Source organism: Polypterus senegalus, chromosome 2, assembly GCF_016835505.1.
Source record: "Polypterus senegalus isolate Bchr_013 chromosome 2, ASM1683550v1, whole genome shotgun sequence".
Classification (NCBI taxonomy): domain Eukaryota; kingdom Metazoa; phylum Chordata; class Cladistia; order Polypteriformes; family Polypteridae; genus Polypterus; species Polypterus senegalus.
In genome coordinates this window covers 298,297,467-298,322,935 of record NC_053155.1, presented here as the reverse complement: position 1 = coordinate 298,322,935, position 25,469 = coordinate 298,297,467, and the positions used below count along the sequence as shown (strand labels likewise).

The 25,469-nt window shown below is 40.7% G+C and overlaps 1 protein-coding gene across 1 annotated transcript in view; it reads right to left on the bottom strand.

The window, feature by feature from the left end:
• The window catches only part of LOC120524020 (FRAS1-related extracellular matrix protein 2-like), a 352,114-nt gene that overhangs the window by 173,437 nt on the left and 153,208 nt on the right, over window positions 1-25,469 (bottom strand). The window contains exon 4 of the mRNA XM_039745822.1: window positions 12,804-13,034. Coding sequence (XP_039601756.1) covers window positions 12,804-13,034 — 231 coding nt within the window. The remainder of the gene's footprint in view (window positions 1-12,803; window positions 13,035-25,469) is intronic.

Below are 25,469 nucleotides of genomic sequence, written 5' to 3'. Positions count from 1 at the left end.
TCAACATATAAAATATCTTTAAAAATGCCAGCAAAAAAGAACTTATAACTACTTATTTGAGAGCAAATTCACCATGCCAATAGTCTCAAGTTTGGTCAGTTTGGGGGAAACATGAAATACATAATTGTTGTTTCCTACAGATATAAACTGTTTAAGTTTAATTTTCTCTGGGAGGTTGATAGTTTTAGCAAAGTTCAATTATGTTTTCAGTTGTATCCAAAACAGGGCACCAATAAGCCCTAAACCACAGGCACAATATCACCCAACACAATTTCAGGTTCAAATTAAAAGGTTTTTATTTCTAACCAATACCATTTCAGTTGAGCACCAGCCAAAATACAAAAAGATAATTAATGATTCTCTCCTTCCACCTCCAGCAGAGTGTTGCCCGCTGCCTCCTGAGTCTGAATTTTCAAGGTGAGGCTGCAGGCTTCTTTTGAATTAGACCCAGGAACTGCTTCAGGTGTCATACCCAGGTTACCCGGAGTACTTCCGGATTGTGTGAAAACCAGGATAGTACTCCCCTGGCAGCACCCTATGGCAGCATCCAAAGACCCCAACAGGGCTGCGTTTCTGGACTCCAATTCCCATGCCACCCTGCGGATATCCTGATTGGGTTCAGCACTGAGAAACACTGCCACCTGTCACGTGGGGGAATGAACTGCTCCTGGCATACATTTTCACACAGTCTATCTATTATGGCCTCTTGGGAGGGCAAGAAACCATCCTCCTTCCTGGCCAAGATACCTGTCCTTCCTTCATGGCATCTACACAGTGCATGACATATTAGTCTTTTATTTTAAATTGAGCACTTATTGTAAGTATACTTTCTCCAAATAATAATATAATACTCCAACAAAAAATGATATATTTTTATATGTTACTTATGCCATGCGGTTTTGTGGTGATAGCTGAGAAAAATTGTAATCTTATATTTTCATGGAGAATGGACATAATAAAAGTTTCTGATAGGATGGTACTTATGTTGCAGTATCCTCATGTCAAGTCATCCAGTTTTAGACTCAGAACAAGCAAAGTGCAAGCATTTTACTGAATTATTCTTAAATAAATACTTCTGGAAAACTAGAGCAACACACACAGAGGAAACACATTCATAGGTGACTAAACTTCTGACTTGAAGACTATCCTCTCCACCTCATTGATTGGTCAACAGCCCTGACTTCAATTCAAAAGCTTGTTCCTGTATGTATGTGCTTCCTCTGGAAGGTATTTTTTTCACAATATTTAAAGCAAAAAATACACAGATTTTGTCCCTTGTGAGCACATACGACTAGACGACTTGAGATGTGGATTAATTGGCATAAGTAGCGTGAGATTTTTTCATGTTTTGATATTGTTTGCGTTGCTTTGCTCCAACGTTACTCTGCATATATGGCCATACTATCAGAAAGATTGTTATCTCTATTTTTCATCAGATTAACATTTTTTCTTGATTATTACTACATACTACCTGGAGTAAGTAATATAGCTAAAATATATCATTTTGGTGGAGCCTAGAAAATAGAACTTTTGCACCATAGGGTTCTGTTTTGAATAAAGAGAACTGTATTGGAGAAAATGACAAAAGTGGCTTATGTCCATTACTTGCAACTGGCGGTATGCAATTTCTGATACTATAGCAAGGCAGGTTCAGCATTCTCAGAAGAGATCGGTGGGGCATTGGCTTTCTGACTGTACAGGCAGGTGCACATTTTTTGTGGTGTTCTGTCAAATTATCCCACTTACTGAGTTGTGCTGCTAAAGGTTACCGCTCGTGCTCACATCATATCTACTTGTGCACAGAAACACATCTACTGTATGTGTAAAGTCGTGCAGTTGGACATTTTGAAGTCAGTGTGGCTTTAGGACATAATGTGAATACAGTTTTAGGATGGAGGTTAAGGTTAGGATGATTTTCATGGCTTAGCATTGTCTACACATGCAGTGCGAATTGTGGAATCACAAATACACAGGTACATGCATGACTTTATAACCGATGTCCAATCAATTCAGTTTTCCACAGGTGGACACATCTCAAGGGGAATTAAAACAAAAACTGTATGCAACTGACCACAGATTGGAGTGTCACAGCAAAAGGGTCTGAATACTTATAGAAATGAGATTTCAGTTTTTGATTTTTTTTTAAATTTTCAAACATTTTTGAAAACATGTGTTCTCTTTGTCATTAGGAGTTATTTAGATTGATGGACGACAATGGCAAATTTGTCTATTTAAAATTAAATTGACAACACAATAAAGCATGCAGAAAGTAAAGGGTTCTCAATACTTTCTGAATCCACTGTATATATGCATGAACTTTATCATAAAATGATACCCTGTTGCCACTCTTTATTAATATCTGTATGTTAGAAGTTATCTAAATATGCAAACCCTTAATTGCCACTTTAAAATGTTGTCAAGAAGATTTCCCAATGGCAAAACGATGAAATGCCATGTTTTGTATGCAGTGGAGCAAAGAGAGAGTGCTGCAAGGCTGTACTTTTATTCAGAGCAGACCAGATTGGACCATTTAGATGTTCTGTGGTTGAGTCTGCATCTACACATAGAAAAGGCAAAGCCCTCACTGACTCATCACTAATTCTCCTACTTTCCATATAGGCGGGAAGTTGAAATTTTGCGTGTTCATTCCTTGCAGTGCACTTACAAAAGTTAGGTATGTTTCATGTCCTATTGCAACACCCAATGGGGGGGAGAAAACGGGTGAACCCCCTAAACTGTATATATAGATAGGGGAAACCCCTCATCACTAATTCTGTGACTTCCAATATACATAGGAAGCCCAAATTTCCCATGCTCATCCTTTACACTGTACTTACAAACGTTAATTATGTTTTATTTCACGGCGTGCCCCATAACAAACTTTCAAAAATAATGTCTTCTTTTTGGCGGTTATCACCATTATGCTATAAGGAACTTTCAGAACTGACCTCTGCTTTTGGCGGTTTCATTCCTTATTTCCATTAACAGACAATTTATTTCACAGCAGAGACTCACGAGGGCCGCCCCTGGTCCCCCTTCCTTTTTCCGCACGGCCATTGTCCATGCACCTTCCACGTGGTTGGCTCCCTGCCTATATACATTAGCGACATCCCGCGCTCATGTGCCTCCTCACTCGCTTCCTTACTTTCCTCAGCTGTTCGTCATGCTCACTGCTCCCTTCTTCTTTACTCCACCACTTCAAGCCTGTTATTGTTCACCTTCCTTCACGTCTTCCTGCTGGTGACTCCTGCCTTTTCATTTACTCCACCGCTTCAAGCCTGTTATTGTTGGCCTTGTTTCACATCTTCCTTCTTTAACACACTACTTCTCCGCTGTGAAATGTGGGTATTTTGCTAGTTTAAGATAAAACAACTTAAAGACATATTTTTGTGAATGATAGTGTAGTTCTCAGGTTACTGTCAATAACATTTTTGACTAATTTCTGCCTGACATGTGTGCTATAAGATAATCTTCTTTGTGTTTTATGTGGCCACTATTAGTTTGAGGCTCATAACCTACTCTCAACAGTGGACTATCAATGTCATTCACAGCATGTGATTCAAGTTCTGTGGACTTGCTTCGTATAAAGGTGCAGTGTTAGCATGGGAGAAGGATTTCAGTGTATATTCCAGTATCACTTTTATGAATATTGTATCAGAAAAATAGAAAAAAAATATCTTGTCTTGAATTAATGTTTCATGTTGCATCTGGCCTTATGATTATATAAATTGATGAAGTAATCTGTACACTGCAGACCACTTTGCCATGCTGTACAGTGCTGTGATTGGTCAATGGATCTAGCTATCTACCAGACAAGTGCCTGCTGCATCTTGTTCTCATTTTACAGTTTACAGGCACCAGCCTAATCTTGGACCTTTATTGTCAGTATAGGTACGTGCAAGAGTGGGGCCTATGATGGACTGGCACTCTATTTCCTGTCTTATATACGTTTTTGCCAAAATAGGATCTGAAGCCCTGAGTCCCTGAAATGGGCTACAGTAAGTAGGGTTGAAAATATTATGTGCGTACTGTGGTGAACAGCCAGGGCCCTTGCCCGGCCAGGACAACCCTGTGATGGGAGGACCAGGGGAGAGGGCATTTGCAGGGCAATACTTCCCCCGGAAAACTAGAGGGCAAGCCCTCTGGGTCACAGCGGGGCCACGGGTTTGGAGCTTAGATATTCAACACTGCTGGGGCCTGCGGCCACCGCCAGGGGGCGCCTAGACAGTTCCGCCACACCTGGAAGTGTTGCTGGAAGAAGGTCTGGGAACCCCTGGAGCACATCTGGGTGCCCTATAAAAGGGGCCGCCTAACTCCATCCAGGGAGCCATAGTCGGGAGGAGGTGGACGAAGCTAGCTGAGAGGGGAGTGGAGGCAGCAGAGAAAGGAGAGAAGAAGGCAAGAAAGGACTGTGTATTCGTGATTGTGCACTTAAAATAAGATGTGTTGCATATAAAATGCAGCTTTACAATAGCAATAATTTGGATATGTCACGAACAACCATTTCTCAAATTCTGCCCTTACGTGTGAGGCAATACGCCGATTTATAGATTTCCCCACCGCTCCATGTGAGTTAATGTTAAATCAAGGTGCAGACATGCAAATTGGCACACACACATATAGGTCATTGCCTCAAGTGTGGATGAGAATACATATGTAAATTACAAGCGATATCATAGTAATGACACACAGGTGGCCACGGATACAAACTGTACTGTAGTAGCTAGCACATTATGCTAAAGATAAGCGGGGCTGGATAAGCGATTAACAGCAAAATGTCACACAGGTATTCTGAGCTCTGCATTCCATGAACCCGTCACTAGCTTCAGTATATCTTTTACTTTATGGGGCGTTTCCCATGGCCATAGCAGCGGAAAGGTGATTCTTCTTAAAGTATAGTTGTGAATCATTCATTGTTAAATAAACGTGCCCATTATCAGGCTTTACTCTCACCCAGGCTGTGTTTCAATCTAAAGATCTCTTTGCCTGTTACATTATTATTGTTAATGTCGTTAGTGGCAACAATTATGTGCAGCACAGTCCAATATCCTATTTTATTATGTTTCCCTCTTCTTTTTTGAATATTATTATTATAATTACTATTATTATCTTTGTGGCGAAGCTTTAGCGTTAGTATCGAACAACAACAAAGCGTCATTGTGATTTCCAAGGAAACTACAAAACATCATCAGGAGTATTAAGTACTGTAATGTAAAATTGTTCCGTCATTCATTCACACATGTGGCCTCATACTCCTGGTTGAGAGTTAGTGTAGGATGCCTCATATCCATTTCTCATGTCCAACTCTGAGGCGGGACAAATTCTTTTCATTGTCAGACTTTTGTGCAATCCCTAGGATTAATTCTGAGACGCGATAAATATGGACGCAGAAGTCTACTTGTTTATCATCAGAAATGAAAGAAAACGTGAGTAGAACTGAATACTTTGCTTCAAATAGTAAAATATTCAATTATAATGTAAAGAGGCAGAACAAATAGATCCAATATTACAAACCTTGGAATTTAAACATATTATTGAACAAAGCAAGACTTGAAAGTTTAAAAAGTAAACCAGTAGCTCAAAGTACTCCAACAACACAGATGACAAATTATGGTAGCATAACACTGTCCATGTGTGCTGTCTACACAAATTAACTGATTACTGTAATGTAGTGTACTTTAATGAATGGTCATGGCAAATGACACCTGGGTCATTTCTTCTCATCCTAAAAAGTATTACAATTAATCAGAAACTAAAAGGCTGCACTTCATCAGACTTGATAGCAACTTCTAAAACAGTAAAGAAGTAAAACTCCCCCTTTTTGAGCTATTAGGAAGATAGCATGCTGTTGACTAACTGACGTTGAGTCACACATGGGAATAATTCAGCTGTTTTGGTGAAAAGACCTAACCTCCCTTGTGTTTTAATTAGAGGAAAGTGGACAATACAAATTGCTTTTTTCGCACACTCCATAGCTTGTTGACTCAGAAAAAAGGCAGGATTGTTCAATGCTGAGGAATGTCTTTATTTTGAAAGGCTTTTCACTTAGTGGCCAAGTTAGGCTTGGGAGGATTGAGTACTGCAAGGTGGGAGGATGGTTTGAAAAACACCAGCTCCCCCATCTACTGTCATACATAATGTAATGAAGTTAAAAACGTTCAGTCACCAGCACTCAGCAACCACACGAGGCCAATTGTATGTATAAAATTAAGAGGGATGAATAAATCAAGTTTAAACAAAAAATGTACTTCAACTATTAATTTATAAAACATAGCTTAGACACACTTTATTATCCCTAGAGTAAAACTGTTTGCAGCAGAGATATACAATGCCTTCAGAAAATATTCTGAGCCCTCCACTTTTTACACATCTTGTTATGCTAAAATCATTCAATTTCCTTTTCCTCTGCATCAAGCTCCTCAATACCCCAGAAAGATAAACCAAAAACAGGATTTTTTGTAGGTTTAATTAAAATAAAAATCATTGATGTGAGTATTCAAACTTTTTGCTTTGACACTTGAAATTTGGCTCAGGTGTACCTTATACCACTGATCATAATTGAGATGTTTCTTCTCCTTGTTTGGTGTCAATGTGTGGTCAGTTCTATTGACTGCACACACCTATATGTGCTCCACAGCTGAGCAAAAACCAAGACATGAGGTTGAAGGAACTGCCTGCAGAGCTTAGTGGCAGAATTGTGCCAAAGTACAGATGAGCAAGCCGACAAAAATGTTTTGCAGCATTGAAGGTTTCCAAGAGCACAATGGCCTTCATAATTTTTAAATGGAATAAGTTTAGAACAATAACCCAACCACAGGGGATGCACAAACCAGTGTGTTTCTTTGTGCCGGTCCCAAGCCCGGATAAATGGGGAGGGTTAAGTCAAGAAGGGCATCCGGTGTAAAATTTTGCCAAAGCAAATACTGTATGCGGACAATAATACAAATTTCCATACCGGATCGGTCGAGCCCCGGGCTAACAACGATCGCCACCAGTTCTGATAGCCAACAGGGTGCTGGCAGAAATTGGGCTACAGTTGGCCGAAGAAGAAGAAGGAGTACAAGAGGGGGGAAGACGTGTCCGGAGGCAGGAGGAGAGGAGGAAGGTAAAGAGAGTGGAACTGAGGGTAGGAACTTTGAATGCTGGCAGTATGACTGGTAAGGGGAGAGAGTTAGCTGATATGATGGAGAGAAGGAAGGTTGATATATTGTGCATGCAAGAGGCTAAATGGAAGGGGAGTAAGGCCAGGTGGATCAGAGGTGGATTCAAATTGTTCTATCACGGTGTGGATAGGAGCAGAAATGGGCTAGGGGTTATTCTGAAGGAACAATATGTCAAGAGTGTTTTGGAGGTGAAAAGAGTGTCAGACAGAGTAATGATTATGAAGCTGGAAATTAAAGGTGTGATGATGAATATTGTTAGTGCATATGCACCACAAATTGGGTGTGCAATGGATGAGAAAGAAGATTTTTAGAGTGAGTTGGATGAAGTGATGAACAGAGTACCTAAGGGACAGAAAGTGGTGATTGGAGTGGATTTCAATGGACATGCTGGTGTAGGGAACAGAGGAGACGAGGAGGTGATGGGTAGGTATAGTGTCAAGGAGAGAAATGAAGAAGGTCAGGGGATAGTGAATTTTGCTGAAAGGATGGACATGGCTGTGGTGAATACATAGTTTAAGAAGAGGGAGGAACATAGGGTGATGTACAAGAGTGGAGGAAGATGCACACAGATAGATTACATCCTATGCAGAAGAGTCAATCTGAAGGAGATTGAAGACTGCAAAGTGGTAGCAGGGGAAGGTGTAGGTAAGCAGCATAGGATGGTGGTTGTTAGGATGAAGTTGGAGATCAAGAAGAGAAAGAGAGTGAGGGCAGAGCCAAGGATCAAATGGTGGAATTTGAAAAAGGATGACTGTAAGGTTGAGTTTAGGTGAGAAGGTGAGACAGGCACTGGGTGGCAGTGAAGAGTTACCAGACAGCTGGGGAATTACAGCAGAAGTAGTAAGGGTGACAGCAAGAAGAGTGCTTGGTGTGACATCTGGACAGAAGAAAGAGGAAAAGGAAACCTGGTGGTGGAATGGGGAAGTACAGGAGAGTATACAGAGGAAGAGGATGGCAAAGAAGAAGTGGGATAGTCAGAGAAATGCAGAAAGTAGACAAGAGTACAAGGAGATAAGATGCAAGGTAAAGAGAGAGGTGGCGAAGGCTAAAGAAAAGGCATATGATGAGTTGTATGAGAGGTTGGACATTAAGTAGGGGGAAAAGGACCTGTACTGATTGGCCAGACAGAGAGACCGAACTGGCAAAGATGTGCAGAAGGTTAGGGTAATAAGGGATAAAGATGGAAACGTACTCCCAAGCGAGGAAAGTGTGTTGAGCAGATGGAAAGAGTACTTTGAGAGGCTGATAAATGAAGAGAATGAGAGACCGAAGAGGTTGGATGATGTGGAGATAGTGAATCAGGATGTGGAATGGATTACCATGGAGGAAGTAGGGACAGCTATAAAGAGGATGAAGAATGGAAAAGCTGTTGGTCCAGATGACATACCTGTGGAAGCATGGAGGTGTTTAGGAGAGATGGCAGTGGAGTTTTTAACCAGAGTGTACTGGTGCCGATATTTAAGAATAAGGGGGATGTGCAGGACTGTAGTAATTACAGGCGGCTACAATTGATGACCCACAGCATGAAGTTATGGGAAAGAGTAGTGGAAGCTAGGTTAAGAAGTGAGGTGATTATTAGTGAGCAGCAGTATGGTTTCATGCCAAGAAAGAGCACCACAGATGTGATGTTTGCTCTTGAATATGGAGAAGGCCAGAAGGACCTGGAGAAAGCATATGACAGGGTGCCTCAAGAGGAGTTGTGGTGTTGTATGAGGAAGTTGTGAGTGGCAGAGAAGTGTGTACGAGTTGTACAGGATATGTACGAGGGAAGTGTGACAGTGGTGAGGTCTGCAGTAGGAGTGACGGATGCATTCAAGTTGGAGGTGGGATTACATCACGGATCGGCTCTGAGCCCTTTTTTATTTGCAATGGTGATGGACAGGTTGACAGATGAGATTAGACAGGAGTCCCCGTGGACTATGATATTTGCTGATGACATTATGATCTGTAGCGATAGCAGGGAGCAGGTTGAGGGGACCCTGGAGAGGTGGAGATCTGCTATAGAGAGGAGAGGAATGAAGGTCAGTAGGAATAAGACAGAATACATGTGTGTAAATGAGAGGGAGGTCAGTGGAATGGTGAGGATGCAAGAAGTAGAGTTGGCGGAGGTGGATGAGTTTAAATACTTAGGATCAACAGTACAGAGTAATGGGGATTGTGGAAGAGAGGTGAAAAAGAGAGAGCAGGCAGGGTGGAATGGGTACAGAAGAGTGTCAGGAGTGATTTGTGACAGACGGATATCAGCAAGAGTGAAAGGGAAGGTCTACAGGATGGTAGCGAGACCATGGTACAGTGGTGTGAAAAACTATTTGCCCCCTTCCTGATTTCTTATTCTTTTGCATGTTTGTCACACAAAATGTTTCTGATCATCAAACACATTTAACCATTAGTCAAATATAACACAAGTAAACACAAAATGCAGTTTTTAAATGATGGTTTTTATTATTTAGGGAGAAAAAAAATCCAAACCTACATGGACCTGTGCGAAAAAGTAATTGCCCCCTTGTTAAAAAATAACCTAACTGTGGTGTATCACACCTGAGTTCAATTTCCGTAGCCACCCCCAGGCCTGATTACTGCCACACCTGTTTCAATCAAGAAATCACTTAAATAGGAGCTGCCTGACACAGAGAAGTAGACCAAAAGCACCTCAAAAGCTAGACATCATGCCAAGATCCAAAGAAATTCAGGAACAAATGAGAACAGAAGTAATTTAGATCTATCAGTCTGGTAAAGGTTATAAAGCCATTTCTAAAGCTTTGGGACTCCAGCGAACCACAGTGAGAGTCATTATCCACAAATGGCAAAAACATGGAACAGTGGTGAACCTTCCAGGAGTGGCCGGCCGACCAAAATTACCCCAAGAGCGCAGAGACGACTCATCCGAGAGGTCACAAAAGACCCCAGGACAATGTCTAAAGAACTGCAGGCCTCACTTGCCTCAATTAAGGTCAGTGTTCACGACTCCACCATAAGAAAGAGACTGGGAAAAACGGCCTGCATGGCAGATTTCCAAGACACAAACCACTGTTAAGCAAAAAGAACATTAGGGCTCGTCTCAATTTTGCTAAGAAACATCTAAATGATTGCCAAGACTTTTGGGAAAATACCTTGTGGACTGATGAGACAAAAGTTGAACTTTTTGGAAGGCAAATGTCCCATTACATCTGGCGTAAAAGGAACACAGCATTTCAGAAAAAGAACATCATACCAACAGTAAAATATGGTGGTGGTAGTGTGATGGTCTGGGGTTGTTTTGCTGCTTCAGGACCAGGAAGGCTTGCTGTTATAGATGGACCCATGAATTCTACTGTCTACCAAAAAATCCTGAAGGAGAATGTCCGGCCATCTGTTCGTCAACTCAAGCTGAAGCGATCTTGGGTGCTGCAACAGGACAATGACCCAAAATACCAGATGATGATCTTAAATGTATTTGGATCATCACTCGGTAGGAGATCCCTTGTGAAAGGCGCTACACGACCGCTGTGGTATAGAAATTACATTTTCTATGCGATCCTGCCAATTTCTGCCTGACAACCTTGCACTACGTGCCTGTGATTTAAGAGAAAAATAATTCTGAGAAATGTGGACGCTGCCCTTCCGTGCTTAACGGGTAGAAGGTCCAAATAATTCCCAAGTCCAAAGCTTAACATGAAGAGGTCAGTACATCTTCTTAGATGTAAACCCTCCATCATCTTAAAAGAATTCATCACAAAACCAACCTTGAATGTTGTGGGGTTTTAGTGACCTCAACTCACCTTAAAGGAAAGTAAGTAGTTGTGCAGTGCAATTTACAAAGAGAGTTTTGCTTCGATGGCACCAATCACACTCATTCAGAAAGAAGTCCACTCTCCCAGGAGCTGAGGGGGACTCGAAGTGTCACAAACAGTGCGAGAAGAGAGGACGCTGCCTGAAACTGTGAAGCTCTCGAACCCGGCGGAGCAGCCCGACATTCAGCGGCTCCCAGGGTCCACTTTGTTCTCACAACCCTTCGCCGCTGAAGCCGGTGTGTTCTTCGAGTTTACAGCTCGCCGCAGTTAAAAAGTAGAAAGATGCAAAGCTGTTTTCCTCATCTCTTCTACTATCAAGTACTGCCAATTAAAAAAAGTTATAAGTTTCCACGACAGTCACATGGACGAATAAATAAAACTTCTCTGTCACAACGCGCCTGGCAGTGGACGGCTCAGCACTGGAGTCTAGAGTGGAGGGCGACGCGGGGCACACTTCTATGGGATAGATCGGCGTGTTTGTGTTTACTTCTTTTCAATATCAGTAAAATAACTGTCACACAAATAATAACAATTCGTAAAGACGATATAAAAATGGCGTCCACAAAAGATGTGATTAGTTCCTGTATTACAATATGTTCTGTGGTCATACGTAATTTCCATTTTGCGTGGTCATACGTAATTTCCATTTCAAATGCGAAAAGAATTTTATCTACAGTACATAGATGCTGAGGATATGGCAATTATTTGATGGCTGTCTACGGGACAGAGGCAGCAGTTCAAATCTGGATATTAACATTCAACAAAGTGATACCATGTCAATGACAGGTTGCCGTAGAAGTAAATAATCGACTAGATGAGGCACACGGCCGGACACCTATTAAAATGGCTGAATTTCACAACAATGTTGTGCTATTTGCCTTTTTGCCTAAAACAACATGAATACATTTTTTTGCAATACATGTTGTTACACATGTGCTTCAAAGGAGCACCTTACTGACACAGATACGCAATACCTCATTGGGGTGAGAAGGAGGCACTGTTGATAACAGCCGCGTCTTTTTTCACCTCCTCAACAGAAGTGAGAAGACATCCCTTGAGGGAAAATAATGCCTCCCCTTCCATCAGCAGAGCTATAAAGGTCCAACACCTACTGATGTTGACTTCTCATTTGGGCCCAGATGTAGTGGAAGGACAGAACTCAGAGTGACAGACCAGTTTTCATTTTTGAGCCCTCGAGCACTGCATTTTGATTTATATATTGGGAAATTAAAAAGGGCGACCCCGTTGACACCCCATTACTTTTTGGACTCTACTTGAACTTATTCACCTGTTCAAAAAGTATAATCTCAAGATGTAGATCAGTACTCAATAACATTCTTAGTTTGGCCGAATGACGTATTTGCTAAGTTTTAAGGCTTTTCGTTTCATGTTTGGCACTCTGCCTTATGACTTCCATTTAAAAACAAGAACAGTCTACGTATTTGATCTAATTTATAAAAAATGCTTCATTTTAGAACACAGTTTTATGTGTCAAACTAATACGTACCATGATAGTGAAGAAATAAGTTCAACTTGAAAAATACTGAAATTATCCTTCAACTTGTCATGGTGGTGCACAGACTAGCACCTCCACATTATAACTATGTGCGAGAGTTTACATATTAGGCAAATCTACCACTGATAGAAAATGAAATGCTTAGAGGACCCTCTTTCTACCTTTACCCCCTCTAGTTAAGGATGGTTCCTTTGAGTATTAAAGCTAATCGATTATCTAAAATACTAAAGTATAAGTTAAAGCAATGTTGCCTAAAACAGCTGAACAACAGAATAAGATTTCAAGCTCCAGCAAAAATTAACATTTAAGAACACAACAGTCGAAACAAAAGTGCTACAAGAGACAGTCACTCACCATCTGCTGGATCAAGAATTTCCACTGTGGCGATCTCTGGGAACTCAAGAACAGCCATTACAGGTTCTGAGAGAACAATCTGGAAGGTTTCTGACTGTTCGAACTGTTGGTCCGTCAGGATACGGACACGCCATGTGGCTAAGGTCTGGCCAGGATTAAACTGCACCTGCTTCTGTGATTTACCCCTGAAATCTTTGTCTTTTTCTGCTGTCCCATCCTTGGTGTCAATACCTTGAGGAGACAAAAAGACAGCAATTTGTTTTCTCAAACCAACAGTTAATAAAACAAAACATATTCAGTTTATTAATTGAAGATATGATGTATTATCATATTCCACAATGTTCAACTGTTGTAGAGTACACTTCGAGATTTCAGTAGATTTACTGTACATGTTTTAGACATTTTGAACAGGATTTGACCTTTTCTGGTTTGATGTCTTCATATGTGTGATCACAATCAAATTCACAATTCTGAAACAGGAGAACCCTATAAGACTAAACAAACTTGGCTTAGAGGAACTTTCAGCTGAATGAGTATGATTTCCCTTTTTTGACCTCCTCAACTTATACTACAAAGTATATATAGACAAAGAGCCAAAATGCCATCTTGCAGTTCTCAACAGATTTGCAAATAATTTTGGACATCTCTGAACACAATTTGATGACTACATTCAAAGTGATGTCTGCCTGTCAGGATGTGAGACTATATACCTGATAACTCAAATTATTCACTCAATCTGAATGAAACTTTGTACATTTTTGTTCTGTAAAACACCAGAAGCCTGCTAGAAGCCTACTGATTTTGAGCACAATCACTCCAGTAGATTTTTGCATATGGAGATAATAATTATTGTATCCTCAGCACATGTGGGGAAGGAGAATATACACTTTTTCAACAATGTCCTGTATTAATTCTATTTTATAGACCTGTAATATCCTACAGCCCAAATCAAATAGGAAATTCCTGTGCTAGACCAGTGTTTCACCAATCTTGGTTGTGTCATGACCCAATTTTTCACATGCTAGTGTATTTGCAACCTACTGAGAATTTAATGCGATCATCTGAGCTGGGGGAGTGGGGTGGCCACCCCCGGTGACTCGAGCGTGATCGACAAAGTAGTGGGGGTATATTTTGTGAGATCATCAGAGAGTTACATGAATAATTAGATGCGATTGTCAATGTTTTTCCTCCATGGTGAATCGACTACAATATCATGAGCAGGTTTGGGAGGTCTGCAAGGATGAGATGTGATCCTCCTCAGATAAAGCCACTGTGAATCGAGCGAGATCATCAGATTGGTGGATAGGAATTCATCTGTGGTCAGCCGCAACCCACCACAAATGCTGCCGATATGAATCAAGAGTGATCATTGAAGCAATTTGGGTTTTCATCCAGAGTCGGCCGTGAACCACTGGTGATGCTGCTACTGCTGTGGATCAAGAGCGATCATTGGAGGCGGTGAGGTTGCGTTTTGTTTTTTTTTTGAGGTTGGCCAAAGCCCACCTGCAATGCCATCATGGCCCACAGGTTGGGAAACGCTGTGCTAGACACATCAGATTTTTTTATTACCAACAATAACCCTGTTATGTTTCAGCCATCATTTCTTGCCTGGCTGGGGTTCAAAGTTGTGTTTCTTTTCTGCTTTGTCCAATTTTGTGCCATTTATTTATATCAGTGTTTCTTTTGTTTGTTATGGACATTATGCTTTGTGTTTATTTGTGTTTAGTGGGGGAGTCCCCCAAGGTGCAGGGCCCCCTGCCAATCTCCATGAGGAACTGCCTTCCACCCCATATGTTGGAGAGCCTTTCATAGTTACTGGCAGTTCGTTTTGAATGTGATTGGGAGGGGAGGGTTTCTTGTGGTTTACTGATCTTTTTTGCTTTTGTGATTTCCTTAGTTTTTTGAATTATTGCTCTGTTTTTTTTATTTCACCTTAAGACCTTGTACTGGAACTTTGTTTGCTGTGCATTGCCTTGCCTTCTCAGGTAATTCCTTTTGTGCTCTTAGGAGCTTCTTGGATTACAGAGCCTTTTGTTAAAATAAACCACTTATTTTATAAAGATTCTTCTGGGCCCATCAGTTTCTAGTCAGGGTTTGGACAGTAATTCCTCCTAGAGAGCAATTTTTTAAGTATTTATGGATTTCTGTACTTTGTGGATTACTGAGTTACAACAAACCCTAAACATTCCCCTTTTTGAAAAAAAAACTTGATATAAGAGTTATAAAAAATTTAAAGCACTAAAAAATCTTCACAAACTTCTATTGGATGCCTCCTTCAGTGTTTGTGTTAAGCCTGCTGGAATATTACACTTACTACTATTAAAGTTTTGCTTCCTATCACGCTCTGACTTTCTAGTTTAACTCTTTCAAGGCTGATGTTGACTTTTGTCAAAAGGAGGAGTTGATGATAGTAATCAACTGTCAACTGTGACAAAACCAACCATTATGTTTTAGTTGGAGTCTTGTTGCTAGAAAGAAAGTTAGCTTCGTTGGTTTCAACCGAGATTTCCTACACTCCCATGAGTAACAAGGCACAAACAACGGCAAAAATGGCCCTGACACCTGCCGAGAGATCCAAATGGATGTGTAAAGCAGAACGCTCCGGGGATTACGTTTTGCCTGTTGTCTCTAAACTGGACTATGACTTGTCGGATTCCGATTTTAATATAATCGATCAAAGACGATTGTGAGGTTCTGGCTTCAGCTGATTGGTCCCCAGCTATTTATGGTGCTGAACATGTTCAAGTAGCTGACACTCCTATGGCACTGTTCGCCTGGGAGGACTGCCACTTAACAATGACAAGAGGTAGAATTAGAAGCCAGATTGCAATGCATGGTAACAGTGACTGCTGCTGCTGCCCCAGCCACACAAAAGCCTGGCAGCAAGCCTGCCGCACATTCTTGGAAAACTGGCAGCCACAGCATGCAACAACAGATATTTTATGTTGATGTTTGTGTGATGCCATTATTTCAGAAACCTATGTTTGAAATGAAGGGGGTAGCGTATAAATAAATAAAGTATGTTACTTGATTGAAATTTCCTTTAGTGCAATGAAAAAACTCATTAAATCACTAATGACAAAACCTTGTTCTGTTTGGGGCAAAAGAAACTCAGGGGTATGGAGGGTCGAGACAAGACATTTGCTTATATGCTGTGCTTGTGATCATTTCCACACTCCACCCTGACCTATCCATCCTACAAGTTTCGGACCAATATGACAAATTTTCCCAGTGTTGCAACTTTAATGGCCAGCAGTGTAATTTCTGACATCAAGACTAGTTCAATACACTTTTGCTACATTAATCTATCTACTATATAATAAAACACTAAGGTCTGTGTGTCCAGTCCCTTTAAGCAATTTGATTGGTCAGTTTGGCTTTGGTGACATGATGAAAGAGGAAGTGTGAGTCTGAGAAGAGGAGTAAAGGTGTATGAGGGATTCTGAAAGAGTCTTCCACAAAGATGGTAATGTAAAACTGGACACGTACTGAGAAAGGTGCCTCGAAAATAATGACAGTCTGAGAAGCCGGCTTTACGGAAACATGCTCGAGCACCAGTTAAGAGACGTTCACACACACAAATGCAGAGGAAAGGTGTTGAGGGTAGCAGTGTTTCTAGATAGCAAATATGTTTTAATTATTATATTACCTGCCTATGGCAGGTATCATGGCTAGTATATTTGTAATACCATACACAACAGACTCTGGAAACAGGTGAAGTGATTTTGATAATGGCCATCATTTCAAGTGGTCCATTAGCATTGCATCGATTGATATTGATAACATTGGGCAACAGAGGTTTTTCAAGAGTTTGTTTCCTAAAAATTGTTTGGCAATTAAAATAAACAGCTTCAAGTCAAACATACTGTAAATATGAACACACTACAGCAGTCATCAAAAAGGCCCATCAGCACATTTACGTTCTCAGACATTGGAGGAAGGCCTGAATGTCTCGAGCAGTTCCCAATCAACTTTTATAAATGTACTGCAGAGTCCATCCTGACAGAGTGTGTGGTGTGCCGGTATGGCAGCAGTTCAGCTAAGACACTGCGGAGGGTGGTGAAAACAGCACAGTTCTCTGCAGGACATCCGTCTGAAAAAAGCAAAATAAGTCATAAAGGACCCCAGTCACCCTGCAGGAACATTTTTCTCCCTAACGTCCATCCGGCAGGTGCTTTAGAACAATTGTGAGATTTAAGAGCAGTTTCTACCTGCAGGTAAGATGGATGCTCAACTGTCATATGTGATAAACTGCCTGTAATCAACTGGGTGCATTAAGTGCCACATCTTCTGAAATTCCTGTGTATGTAACGCTGCGTTTGAAGCTGTTTACTGAGATTATTAATATTTAAGTTTGAGCTTTTTTCTATTCCTGATGTTTTATGTTGATTATTGTGTCAAGTAAGAATTCTGCTATACACTGTACGTGTGGCAATAAAAACACCTTGAAAAAATATAATTTCACATTGACTATATCATGTAGGAATTTGGGGAAAGATCAAATTAACTTTTATTGAAATTAGTGTGTTTAGTCACTTAATGATGCTGACACGCTGCATAAATTCAGTTGAGATAAATATGTTCTGCTCCTTATTTTGTTTGTACTTCACATTTTAGTGTCCAACAAAAACTGATTTCCTGTCCTGGTGAAACCTTTCATTATGTTCATCACTGACTGCACCACTGACCACACTGAGATTAGCAGGAAAGAAGTTCAAGTGCGAATACCGAAAATGAATCTCTAGCTACATGTTGCACTTCATGGTTTGTATGCTTGAAGCACATTGTCAACCAGATGGATGACGTTTGGTGCTCTATAGTTACCAAGACAATTCTCATTGTCATTGTCATTGGTGTCGTGTCAGATTTGTGAACCAATAAAATGCCTTTCTTAGTCTTGGTATCCTTTATTCGTGGAAATTGTTGTCTGAAAAATTTAAATCTTTACCTTTTTTGTTTATTGCGTTCATGAACGTTTTACATCATTTTAAGTTTTATATGAAAAGGATGCCAAATTGTTTTTATTGGGTCAACATGGAGTTTATGTGCCAAACTTTTCTGCCCTGGAACCATAACGCTGCCAGAGCAGCCAATTCCTTTTAAATTTAATGAGACTCTTTAGCATGGCCATCCCATGCACAGCACCTGGGATTTATGAGCTGCATTCCTGGTAGCAGTGCCACTACTTTTAGATCGCCACAGATGTGCCATTTGTAGTTGTTGTCCCGTATAAATGTACTTATAAAATGAGAGGAAATCACAAAAATTGGGCGATTGCACTAAAACAAGACGTGACAGGGGAAAATGCAGAGGTGATTTTAGTAATCCGGAGGACAAAATCCATAAGATACACCCAAAAGTCAGCCGGCAACCATACCACATGCATACCACATACAACAGGTCATCTACCTGAAGCTAAGCATGTTCGGGTCCGGCCAGTATTTGGATGGAAAAAGCTTGGGTAACTGCTGGAAGAGGTGATGATGAGGCCAGCAGGGGGCACGTACACTGTGGTCTGAATGTAGATCCTAATGCCCCAGAGCAGTGACAGGGACACTGTACTGTAAAAATGGTGCCTTCCTTCTGATGAGATCCTAACTGTCTGTGGTCATTAAGGATCCCTGGGTATCCTCCGTAAAAAGTAAGGTGTATTCTGCTGTCCTGGTTAAATTGTCTAGTACGGCCTGGTCGTTCTGGTCCCCTAATCATCCCCTGTCTCCAATTTGACTAACTGTCTCTCACCCCTTCAAAATGGCTGCCGTCTCATCATCCAGGTGGGTGCTGCACATTAGTGGTGGTTGAAGTAGCTCACCAATGACTGTGTAAAGCACTTTGAGTAACTTGTGATGATTTATTATTATTATTATTATTATTATCATCAAAAATGTTCAGGTTGCAGAATCTTCATTGAGCAGTGTAATGCTGTCAGTGTGTCAGTTTATGATTACATTTTTTTAAAAATTGTGAAGGTTGTAAAGTTATGGTACAAATAGGCTGGCATCCCTGCTAGCACTGGCCCCAATCCCTTACCCAGCCAGAAGGCCAATATAATGGAGAGATCAGGGGAGGCTCCATATCTAGGCTGTATGTTTCCCAGATCCACTAGTTGGCAGCATTCCTGGTCTTTGGTAGCCATTTGGACACCTGCAGGGAATGCTGGGAACTGTAGTCCAGCAGTGAAGCCCTACTGGGGTCTGTGGGCGCTGTAGGGAGTTACACTCTATACTTTTTGGGACTTCTGTAGGAGCTGGAATGTGTCATACTCTCAGGTTTTCAATAAAAAGAAGCACAGGGTCTTCTATAGGGCAGTTGAAATCAGGAGGGGAGCTGCATGGCACTCGCCTGGGAGGACTGGAGGAAATAAAAGATAGAAAGAGAGCGAAGAATAGAACATTTGTAGTTGAACAACATATAAGAAACCTTTTTTAAGGTATTATTGTTAATAAATCATTTTATTTATACTGAGACTTGTGTCATTGTGGCTGTGTTTGGGGTTTTGGGCACTGCAACACCCCAATTGGTCAGAAGGTATTTTAAAAAAATTAGTAACATAATACAACATAGCAGATGGATCAAGAGACCCATCATTCAAAAATACAAAAAATATATTGTCCTAACTAGGATGGAGAGTGATGTCTTACCTGACAGGAAGGCTATAATGGATGGACAACATAATGGGAGAAGCAACCCGGCAGGGATGGCTAATGCTTCCAATTTCAATCGGCGCGCATGGACTATAATGGATGGACTGGGACACATTATCATACCAACACAGGAGGTGGCAGTGCTTCTCTGGTCTGGTTCCAGTTTGGACACCCACAGGGTATCATGGGACCTGTAGTTTGGAATGGCAATCTTGACAGGGTCCTTGGGTGCTGCCGGGGGTGGTACCAAAAAAAGTTCTCCCAGCTTCCCTGGCCCGGAAGTACTTCCTACAAGCCGTGCCCATGCACTGGAAGTACTCCCAGGTCTACCATACCCAGGTGAGTCAGAGTTGGGAGGCCAAGGGCAAAACTCACCAGGAGGAACAAAAGGAGAGAGGAAAGGATGGTTTATTGTAGTTGGCGGTAGTATTTGGCGTTGATATGAAGGTACTGTGATTAATAAAAAAAACTTTTATTTAAATCCACAATTGCGCCTGGCCCAATTGTGTCAGGGATTGTCACGAGGACAGCAGATGTGTCCAAGGATTACTCTAAATTAATAAGCTTGCATATTCAGGCACAGTCACATCTCATAATGGCCCACCCGCCGGCATGGTCAAATTTCAGTTGTCAAATCCACCATCCTACCCGCCCTTATCTGTATATTACAAAATGGTATAAACATGAATAAACACACTATTTTTGCTGTCAGAAAACCTTTTCTAAGAGTGAAGACTAAATATTTCAATGCTGCCTTTCAGACAAGTCAAAACATAGATATTTTCTTAAAATTAATGGTGAATTGATGCCCCCATAAGTAATACCCTTTGAACCAAAGCATGCAAGAGGTGAAAGGCTAGAAGATAAAGCCACTTAACTCCAAACGCATCAGTTTTAAACAATGACTAGGAAATATGTCAGTTCAGTTTTTCTTTTTTTTCTGCTGATGAGATAAGACTGCTATTTCTGAAGGTCATAAGGGCGGTGGGATTGAACAAGGGAGTACAGGAACAGAATATCTTCAAGCCAGAATCATGGGCCATGAAGCAAAGCCTGAGAACTGTTTACCTGTTCCTACCATAAACTCAGCACTAGAGGCTTTCATGTTCCTGTCTGCTTGCTTCACCTCCTTGGCAATGCTAGTTTTTTCTCACCCTCATTTTCATATCGGTGTCTTTCTCTGCTTGATTTCCTCTATGTGTGCCGCTTGTTATTTGATCACAACAACTTCAAGCAGCACGGCTGGCAGGCTACCTTATGGTTGGGCTGCTCTGACAGATGCAGGTTGTGCAAATAAACCTGGGGAGTCTACTTGACAACGGTGTATAACACAGCATGGGTCGGGATCTTAATAAAACATTAGGAGCCGTCTGCCTGTCTCCTGAGTAAATCTGCAGGTAAAGGTGAAAGCTACTGAGTAGGAATAAAATGATTTATTAGACTCTAAAAAGTTTGTACTGGATACTGGATATTCTAACTTGAAATGCTGATATCCAGCAATCTATGGTCCAGTACAGGGGTGGCCAACTATGATATTGGAGAGCCACAATGGCTACAGGTTTCCATTCTATTTTAATAAGTGACTATTTTTAGCTATGTATAAACTTCACTTAATTTATTTGCTATTTAAGTACTCAGGTACTTTAAATCAGAGCTAAGCAACGTCGGTCCTAGGAGGCCACACTGGATTTGGGTTTTTGTTCCAACCCATTTGCTTCATGAGAAATCATCCATTGCAGATAAAACACTTATTGCTCAAGTGAGATTTTTGGTGGTTCATTGTAGTTGTCTCCTTTGTTAAGATTTTGAACCTTTAATTGCTTATTTTAGCCTTAAGCGGTATTCATTGTTTTAAATGATCCTTATAAATAATAAGATGCAAAAGGAAGGGCAACCCTGACGGGGGTCCTTGGACAAAAGAAACCAGAAGTTCTACATCTAGCTTCTCTCCATTTCCACTCATTATTCACAATTTGCTTTAATAAGTACTCAGAAGGAAACTGAAGAAAAGTGAAGAACTGAAAATTACTCATCTGTTTTGGCTTCAAACCACTTGGATGATAGATGCATCATTAGAAAAGGAAAACAAAATCTCTGATATAAAAATGAAAAAACATGGTAGAGTTAAAACACTTAACAAGCCATGAAATTAAATATGATGTGTTATTGGTGAGGACTGGCTTTTAATTAAGCATCTGGGTTGGAACAAAAATCTGCAGCCACTGTGGCCCACCAGAATGGGAGCTGGCCACCCAGTCTAGTATCTTACTCTGGAATTACAAATAACTCATTTGTTTGGTCTACTGTAAAGTGTTTAAATTCATGTTTGATACTTTGTTTAAAAATTTGCAGCAAGCACCATTTCAGAAAATAACAAAAATTTGCATTACAGTTTTTGACAGAGATAAGCTTTAGAGTGTGACCGGAAGATGTGTGCAAGAAAACAAAACAAAACAAATAAAAGGATGATAACAATATGAAATCGAAACCCAAAACGAAAACCAGGAATTGAAGTCAAAAGAACAGAAACGATCAAAACTGAAAGTAACACGTGAGACAACAGTAAATGAGATAAATTATTCTTTTATTCTTAAAGGGTTTTGGTAACTGCAGATCAGACAAGAAATTGTGCTCAAAGCCATCCTTTTATCCTGTCGCTTTGATAATCACAGGTCACGACCTTGAAGGCCACACCCCTAGGAAGAAGACCTAACAACAGGAATCAAAATGGTGCCGTTTAAGGACCCAAAAGGGAGTGCAAATCAAAATAAGAGCATTGCAGTTAAAGAGTGTTGCCACTTCTAAATGGTGAGTGAAATGTATGCAAATCCCCTTGAATGAAAGTCTGCAATATGCACGTTAATTACGTCTGAATTGTCTGATTTATAACTTAAACTGTGGAGCAAAGGGGTCAATCAAGGAAAAACATGTCTTTGTACCAATCCTTATAGAGGGCACTCTTTAATTTGTGTAAATATTCTTTTAATCACACAAATTGGAAGTCAGTCAGGCATTCATTTTCCAACCTGCTATATCCTAACTACAGGGTCACGGGGGTCTGCTGGAGCCAATCCCAGCCAACACAGGGTACACACGCAGGGTGCCAGCCCACCTCAGGGTACACACCCACACACCAAGCATACACCAAGGACAATTTAGGATCGCGAATGCACCTAACCTACATGTCTTTGGACTGTGGGAGGAAACCAGAGCACCTGGAAGAAACCCACACAGACACGGGAAGAACATGCAAACTCCACGCAGGGAGGACCCGGGAGGCGAACTCAGGTCTCCTTACTGCAGTGGGATGTGGTAACAAGCGGGAAACCAACTTGCTACCCTACAACTGATAAAGCAAGAATGCAGGCCATTACACAAAAAAAGTGTGTTTTAGTAAGTTATGACAGATGAATTGTAATAAGGGGCCAATTTTGGGTCAAAGTGTTATGATCAGCCAAATAATATAATAAAAGGAAAAATGGTGCGTGAAGATGTACATGATATTGGACTTGCAGGAAATGGTTAAAGAATTGTAGTGATGGATGGTGGTATCCAGGAGGCAGAAACTCAGAAATCCGTAAGGTAAGTATTTAAAGGTTGTTTCTTGTCTTAGATATGGGTACACCCTATAGATAATAGAGATTTTACAAATGAGAAGAAGCTGTCCAGTCCATCAAGCTCACTTAGCTAGCTTATGGCTAAGAATATGTCATCCTGGTATTATTTAGGGTCTCCAATTCAACAATACAGTCCCTTAAACCTTTGCATAAAGTGGGGCTTTCTGGATTCATTCTCCATTAAGTTTTATCGACCAAGTGAATGACTATTTAACTGGAAATGGTCTTCTGGATGAAGTTTATCGATGCCTTTGACATCTGCGATGCTTTCTCTGTTCAGAACTGAGCACAATTCAGTCCATTAGCCTGTAAAAAGCATGTCCTTAAGACCAGGAGCACACTCAGTTTCTCTACTATGCTCAGCTCCTAGTAGTGTTACGCTTTAGCCAGGGCTCCACCCCGGTTGCTGTTGTCTTTGTTTATTTTTTTTTTCAATGTATTGTGTTTGTTAAGTTCTGTGATTTGGTAATATGATTGTATATTGTGTTTTCTGGTATTTGATTTCCTGTATATTTGTTAAACATTTTAATTTGGTTGGTGACATTGTCCTAAGTGTGCAAAAAACAGCAACGAGAAAAAATAAAGATCGAGGAAAAGATACTGTCAAGAAAAAAGCAAAAAATCACCAAACAATAAGCACAGAAAATATTAAAGAACTGCTAGAAAGAGCAGAGTTATCCAGAATCTTGAATAATGATGAGACGAAAGCGACAACCACCTTATATCCAGTCACTGTGATGCAATCACACACCGCACACGTCTAAGTCAGCACTAGGAAAACATATAAAAAAAAGGGCAGCATCTATCAGTACATAAAAATGGTAAAGAAACCGCAAAATAAAACCACAAAATGTCATAGAAGAGTGACTGTGGCTGTTGTACAACTGTAACCCTCCTGCATTGTTGTATTGCCATATTGCCGGTGCTGGCCGATGACGGCAGGGTTCAGCTAATGCGAACTTTCAGAAAAATACATGAATTTCGATCTGACCATTCTCTTCTGTATCCACATCAGACTTGAGTCACATTAAAAAAACTGGACTTAAGTTGCGTCGGCCTGGCAATGTGAACACAGTTTTTTTGTAGCATCACCAGAATTGCATACACAACCAGTAAAGTGGTCTCACTAGAATTAATTGGGCATTGGCATTGGCTTACACCCATTCTAGGGCTTTTCTCCATAATTTCTGGAGAAAAGAAAGTCACCTTAGTCAAGAATAACATGCGGCAAAGGAAACAAACACTGGAGTAATGCATGGGGACAGAACTTGTGACTGAATGGTAATTTCCGAATTTGAGTTTCTATTTAATAATTGTTACTTCAGCTCTGAAATATACTAAAATAAAATGGGCTGGGCAGGAGATTTGGCTGCAATTAATCAATTATGAGTTGTGTTGACTACATTGTAAATATAAAGTAAATGTCACAATAATTATGCTGCGTTATCATAAAAATGACGCCATTCAAAGGTTTCTTGATTTCCCAGTTAATGCCGACTCCATTGTTAATTGCTTACATTAATGGTATAATTAATGAAAAAAACATAAATTGCCAGACTGGTGCCCTGATTAGTTTGCATTATTCTTGTCTTGTGTTTATTGTGCTCAGTGTGATGCACTGATGAAAGAGAAGAAGACGACAGTGAATGTTAGCTAAGAAAGCCTTGTGGGGTGACCTGGAATAAGTAAGCCAGCAAAAAGCACATGCCTCATTGAGCAAATAATGTGCTTGTAAATCTTTTTGTTTTGTTCAGGACATGCAGCGAAGGCAAGTCACGGAGTTAATGATCATTCTACAGTTTTGACGTGTTTGCTTTTAATTTATCATTTTCACATGCAATTAAATAAACCCACTGTGGTCAAGGCTGTGGAAAACATCCCTTTAGGTAAGCATTTTTCTGCTATCCCCTTCTTGTGGACTGAAACCTTTTAATGAAATGGTGATTGATGACTTAAAAACTTAAGCAAGGGGGATGAGAGAGAATACCAATAAGTTAAATACACTAAATGTATCCTTCGGGGGGTTTAGGAGCAATCCTGCCCATGACCTCTAACCTATGTTCACAGCTGAATACATCTAATCACCCCATCTGTCAACGATTTTCTTTACATGTCACTCTCCTTTGTCTTGGCCGTTGTTATAAAATAGACAGGCAGTGTGGCCTAGTAAATAGGGCGTTGGACTATAAACCACAAACTAGTTAAATCTCCTGAGCAATGTCCTTAGTTAAACCTGAGCAAGTGGCTTAACCAGTTGGTGGTTTTTATTGACTCACCAAGCTTGGTTTTCCATTATGAGGTTTCAGGGAGCCACCAGAGCAACACCTGGTCCAAGGCAGGTCCCATTCTGGATTGAACAGACATTACTTTACAAACATACAGTCACTCATCCAGGGCTCGTTTAG